The sequence below is a fragment of the Terrapene carolina genome, unplaced genomic scaffold, assembly GCF_002925995.2.
Source record: "Terrapene carolina triunguis isolate 2854851 unplaced genomic scaffold, T_m_triunguis-2.0 Scaffold907, whole genome shotgun sequence".
NCBI lineage: Eukaryota > Metazoa > Chordata > Testudines > Emydidae > Terrapene > Terrapene triunguis.
This window is the reverse complement of record NW_020665258.1, coordinates 534400-540737: the sequence shown is the minus strand read 5'-3', so window position 1 is coordinate 540737 and position 6338 is coordinate 534400. Positions and strand designations below refer to the sequence as shown.

General features: G+C 55.3%; 1 protein-coding gene across 1 annotated transcript in view; it reads left to right on the top strand.

The window, feature by feature from the left end:
* Positions 1 to 4610, top strand: part of LOC112125323 (TNF receptor-associated factor 1-like) — a 5649-nt gene extending 1039 nt beyond the window's left edge. The window contains exons 3-6 of the mRNA XM_026660960.2: positions 1783 to 2040; positions 2133 to 2310; positions 3227 to 3375; positions 3496 to 4610. Coding sequence (XP_026516745.1) covers positions 1789 to 2040; positions 2133 to 2310; positions 3227 to 3375; positions 3496 to 3717 — 801 coding nt within the window. The 5' untranslated portion in view covers positions 1783 to 1788 and the 3' untranslated portion in view covers positions 3718 to 4610. The remainder of the gene's footprint in view (positions 1 to 1782; positions 2041 to 2132; positions 2311 to 3226; positions 3376 to 3495) is intronic.
* Positions 4611 to 6338: the final 1728 nt, after the last annotated feature.

Sequence of the window (6338 nt, the reverse complement as noted above, 5' to 3'; positions counted from 1 at the left end):
ATCAAATCCCCCTCATTCTTCTCTTCTGCAGACTAAACAATCCCAGTTCCCTCAGCCTCTCCTCATAAGTCATGTGCTCCAGCCCCCTAATCATTTTTGTTGCCCTCCGCTGGACTCTTTCCAATTTTTCCACATCTTTCTTGTAATGTAGGGCCCAAAACTGGACACAGTACTCCAGATGAGGCCTCACCAGTGCCGAATAGAGGGGAACAATCACGTCCCTCGATCTGCTGGCAGTGCCCCTACTTATACAGCCCAAAATGCTGTTAGCCTTCTTGGCAACAAGGGCACACTGTCGACTCATATCCAGCTTCTCATCCACTGTAACCCCTAGGTCCTTTTCTGCAGAACTGCTTCCTAGCCATTCGGTCCCTAGTCTCTAACAGTGAATGGGATTCTTCCGTCGTAAGTGCAGGACTCTCCACTTGTCCTTGTTGAACTTCATCAGGTTTTTTTTGGCCCAATCCTCTAATTTGTCTAGGTCCCTCTGTATCCTATCCCTACCCTCCAGCGTATCTACCACTCCTCCCAGTTTAGTGTCATCTGCAAACTTGCTGAGAGTGCAGTCCACGCCATCCTCCAGATCATTAATGAAGATATTGAACAAAACCGGCCCCAGGACCGACCCCTGGGGCACTCCACTTGAAACCGGCTGCCAACTAGATATGGAGCCATTGATCACTACCTGTTGAGCCCGACGATCTAGCCAGCTTTCTATCCACCTTCTAGTCCATTCATCCAGCCCATACTTCTTTAACTTGCTGGCAAGAATACTGTGGGAGACCATATCAAAAGCTTTGCTAAAGTCAAGGAATAACACATCCACTGCTTTCCCCTCATCCACAGAGCCAGTTATCTCCTCATAGAAGGCAATTAGGTTAGTCAAGCATGACTTGCCCTTGGTGAATCCATGCTGACTGTTCCTGATCACTTTGCTCTCCTCTAAGTGCCTCAGAATTGATTCCTTCTGGACCTGTTCCACAATTTTTCCAGGGACTGAGGTGAGGCTGACTGGCCTGTAGTTCCCCGGATCCTCTTTCTTCCCTTTTTTAAAGATGGGCACTACATTAGCCTTTTTCCAGTCATCCAGGACCTCCCCCGATCGCCATGAGTTTTCAAAGATAATGGCCAATGGCTCTGCAATCACATCCACCAACTCCTTTAGCACCCTCGGATGCAGCGCATCCGGCCCCATGGACTTGTGCTCGTCCAGGTTTTCTAAATAGTCCCGAACCACTTCTTTCTCCACGGAGGGCTGGTCACCTTCTCCCCATGCTGTGCTGCCCAGTGCAGCAGTCTGGGAGCTGACCTTGTTCGTGAAGACAGAGGCAAAAAATGCATTGAGTACATTAGCTTTTTCCACATCCTCGGGCACTAGGTTGCCTCCCTCATTCAGTAAGGGGTCCACACTTTCCTTGGACTTTCTTCTTGTTGCTAACATACCTGGAGAAACCCTTCTTGTTACTCTTAACATCTCCTGTTAGCTGCAACTCCAAGTGCGATTTGTCCTTCCTGATTTCACTCCTGCATGCCTGAGCAATATTTTTATACTCCCTGGTCATTTGTCCAATCTTCCACTTCTTGTAAGCTTCTTTTTTGCGTTTAAGGTCAGCAAGGATTTCACTGTTAAGCCAAGCTGGTCGCCTGCCATATTTACTGTTCTTTCTTTTTCCAGGGGCACTGTGGGGCAGGGAGCAGGGCGGGAGGCTCAGCAGGGGGCACTGGCCCCACGGCATTACTGGGGGGCCCGTGGGCTCAGCTCTCTCCTCTCACTCCTAGCAGGTGCACATGGTGGAGGAGAGCGAGTCCCTGCCGGGCCCGTCCCACCGGTGCCTTGTGGTGCAGGGGCCGCAGGAGGCTCGGGGGCGGCTGGACCAGCGGCTGGCCGAGGTGGAGGCTCAGCAGAAGACCTTGCAGAACATCGTGACGGTGCTGAGCCGGGAGATGGGCCGGCGCGAGGGGGCCAGAGGCTCGGCCAACAGGGGCTCGCCCAACGTCCTGGGGGAAGCCATGGCCCGCATCCTGTACCTGGAGGAGAAGGTCAGCGCTTGCCCCCCACCCATGAGCATCCCAGCCACCGACTTGACCCCAGACCTCAACTCCCGCCAACTTCTCCGTCCCCTTCCTTCCAGGTGGCCAAGCAGGACACGCTCCTGGCCCTCAAGGATGTGATGATCAGCAACCTAGGGGCCCGGGTCGAGGCCCTCGAGCACACCTCCTACAACGGGCAATTTCTCTGGAGGCTCCCTGACGTGAGGCGAAAGATGCAGCAAGCCCTGTCCAAACAGACACCTGCCGTCTACTCTGCCCGTGAGTGCCATTGCCGGGGAGCAGAAGGAAATCCCCCAGCATGCACCACACCTTGGCCACAGCAATATCATGTGGCAGAGAGTTCCCCAGCCCAACAGCATGTGTGGGTCAGTGCAAGAGATAGTAAATCCCCCATAATGCACTTCAACAGGGATGCATCACCCTGGAGGATATCCTGGCTGTGCTAATATCCAGCAGCAGGGAGTTCCACAGGTTAACGCCAGCCTACAGCAAGGAAAACAGCGGCGGATGTTCAGAAATCCTCCACAATGCTCTCCACAGAGGCAACATGCCTTCTGGGAATATTTTAGATACATAAAGATCCAATAGCAGACAGTCCTGCAGGCAAAACACCAAGACCAGATGGCGATGTTGAGGTCTGTGACCCTATAATGCCCCTCACCAGACAGCAAAACCCCACAACTGGAATGTCCTCAGCACAATGATTTCCTGTTGTGGGGAGTTCCAGAGATTAACAGTGGGCAGAGTATAGCCTAAATCCCACATAATGCACTACAACGGGCATTATCCCCCAGAACACTTTGGACATGGTGAAATATAGTCGCAGGTAGTTCCACAGGTGAACACTATTCAAAGTCATTAGCTCTACAGCAGACAACCAGGCAACAGTGGTAGGAAGTAATAAATCCCCTCTGATGTGTCAGTCTGCCTGTAACAGCCCTCCGCACAACAATGTCATGGGGCCTGGAGTCCCACAGCTTAACAGTGTCCCCAGGTCAGTGCAATTAGTGGAACATGGGGGAGGGAAGCAGAAATTCCCCGACCATGCAATCGTCTCCTGTGAAATAGGTTGGTGGGGTAATATCATGGGGCAGGAGTTCCACAGGCACACGCGTTTGTCAGTGGGAGAGGCAGATATCAGTCATCGCTCTCTCTCTCTCTCTGCCTCCATCAGCCTTTTACACCGCCCGCTACGGCTACAAACTCTGCCTCAAGATTTACCTCAACGGGGACGGCACCGGGGCCGGGACGCACATCTCTCTCTTCTTGGTGCTGATGAGGGGCGAATACGATTTCTGGCTCAACTGGCCTTTCCATCTCAAGGTGAGGGGGGCATGGGACACAGGGCCTTTCCCCTCTAGGGGGTGCTGGCTCCCATCCAGCCCCAGGGCACGCGCCTGGCTGGACCTCTAACGACCTTTAATCTTTCAATCTGCTCCCCAGGTCACCTTCACGCTCCTGGATCAAGTCGGCGAGCGTCACTTCTCGCACTCTTTCCGGCCGTCGCCAGCCTCCTCTTCCTTCCAGCGGCCCGTGAGCAAGTGCAACATAGCCAGCGGCATCCCCGAATTCTTCCCCCTGTGCCAGCTCCACGCCCCGGGAGCCACCTACATCCACGAGGACACTTTAGCCTTCGAGGCCGTGATCGGCGACACCAACCTCTAGGGTGTGGCAGTTCGCCCTGCGGCCCACGGGACTGGGGCTTGGGCCTCGCTCGGGCCTAGAGACATAGCCGACAGCTTGGACTCCCAGGTTGGCGTCTTTCAAGATGGCCGCCCGCACTGCCTCTCCCCCGCCAAGCTTTCGCCCAAGGTGGCTGCCCACAACACATCTCCCCCACAAGCCTTCGCCCAAGATGGCCACCCACAGCAGCCATCCACAACACATCTCCCCCCACCAAGCCTTCACCCAAGATGGCCACCCACAGCAGCCGTCCACCACGCATCTCCCCCCAACCAAGCCTTCGCCCAAGATGGCTGCCAACACCTCGCTTCCCCTCCGATGGCTTCATCGAAGAAGCTGGCCATGAAAAATGGAGGTTGACCCTTCTTGGTAACCACCATGGAAGAGGTTTTCGAACAAGATGACCCTTAAGTCTCTTCCAAGATGGCCACCCATGAATATGTTCTACTTCCTTTGAAAGCTTGGTCCGAGACGGTGGCCACAAATAATGGAGGGTGAGCCCTTGGGGCAGCCATCTTGGAAGAGACGAAGGTGGAGGGAGACCTTTAAGCGTCGTCCAAGATGACTGACCATGGGGACTGTTGTGGCAGCCATCTTGGCAGCTGTTCTAACAGTGGAAGAGCCCCATAAATACAAAGCCCCCCCAGTATGGAGCTCGCCGTCAGTGCTTGCAAGTACCTCCAGCGGGGAGACAATTCCCCCCACACCTCAGAGACCAGCTGCACTGCCATTCCTGGGGGGCTTGTTCCCCAGCTCTTATTTTCGTAGACCCTACACAAAGTCATACTGAACGCGACCTCAGGAGCAACATGCCAAGGAGCTCTGGGCTTTTCAGGAGTCCGATGATCCCGCTGGGACGGGGAACAGGATGGCCACAAACGAGGTATTTTTGTATTCAATACCCCAGAGCAGATTGGAATATTTAAGAGGGAAAATATTTGTAACTAAATTAAACTCTTATTTATTTAGTTGACATTAAATCTATTTATGGATCGCAGCAGCTACTCTCCAGGGTTGGCATTTTGCGCCGCTCCCCTTCCCCCCCCCCCCCACCCAAAAATAAACTTAAAGTGGGTCCAGTGGAGAGAATTGAAATTGAAGTGTGATGTTTCCCCTCTAGGGGATGCTGGCTGCTGGGGGGGAGGGGGGACTGGCTGGCTCAGGGGGTAGGCACTGGGGTATGGGTGCCCCCCTAATTGAGACATAACTCAGAGGGAGCTAAATTGGTTCAAATCTTTATTGTGTCAAGGATCTCAGAGGCAGTGAGAAGCTAAACCCCCCCTCCCTCTGGATCAACACCCTGGCTCTGCCCTAGGGGGCACTCCTACTCCACATCACAGGGGGCTCCTAGAAGCCCCCCTAACTACTCTAATACACACACAAGGCACCCCTGTCTTTGGGGGGGCAGTCACCCTTACATAGCTAAAGGTCTGGGATCCCCAGCTGCCCCACAGCAGACCTATCCAGCCTGGTATCCCAATGCTACCACCAACGATCAGCCCCAAGGACCCACAGTTGTTAAAGCTAACAGGGGAAGGGGTCGTGCTATTGGGGTGTGGCAGTGGGGAGCGAGTTGTGTTTCAAGGGGGTGAGAGGAGTTACCCCCAAAACACCAGCACCATAGATTAGTGGATGAATGGCGGGGGGGGGGGCAGCAGGGGGGCTGGAAGATCCTAACCACAGTGAAATGTCCCCCCCTAATTCAGGGATCTCAGGTATCAGGGTCCTCCAATGCCCTGGCTTCAATATTGGGGTCCCCATTGCATGGTATAACATGCCGGTGTCCCCCAAACCTCCCCCCCCACGGTGACATAAATCAGGGTCCCCAAACCCTCCACTATCCCAGCAGGACATAGCTGGGTTCCCCAAACCCCCCTATGGGGATGGGCTCTAAGACCTCCCTCCCCAGGCCACCCACTAAGTATAAATGGGTCGCACCCGCTGTTGCCCCTCCCGGAGAAGGAACCAAGGGACCCCCAACAATTTGGGGGGCCCCACCCAATGGGCCTTCCACCCTCTTCTGCTAATGGGGTACCCAGACCCCCTGCTCTCCACCTCCCACGAAGGCAGGACCCCATTATTTTCAGGGTCCACAACACGTGATGTGGGAGGTTCCAAATATGCCCCCAGGCTGGGTCTCAGGGGAGGCTTCTGGGGGATCGGAGGACCCCACTTTCCAGGCAGGTTGGGGGGCAATAGGGGGAAGGGTGATTGCCACTTCCCAAATGGGGGGCAGCAAGTTGAGGGGTGCCCTGAGGTTTGGGGGTGCAGGGCATAGGCTGGGTAAGACATGGGGTGCACAGGGAGGATGGGGGGGTCAGGGGCTCCCCCACGTAGCTGGGGGGGGAGCTGGAGGCACTAGCGGTCGAGCTTCTTGTTGATGAGAAGGGAGCAGGAGCTGAGGGCCCCCCCCAGCTTGGCCACCTCGCTGCAGGCGGCGGGGATCAGGGTGAGGTCGGACAGCTTCTGGAACGGCTGCGGGGAGACACATGGGTCAGCACGGGGGAGCAAGGCATTGTGGGTAAGGAGGAGCCATTTCCATGCCACTCCCTTTGCATTGACAGCCCCACCCACTCCTAGCCCCGCCCTCCTACCGCAAACCC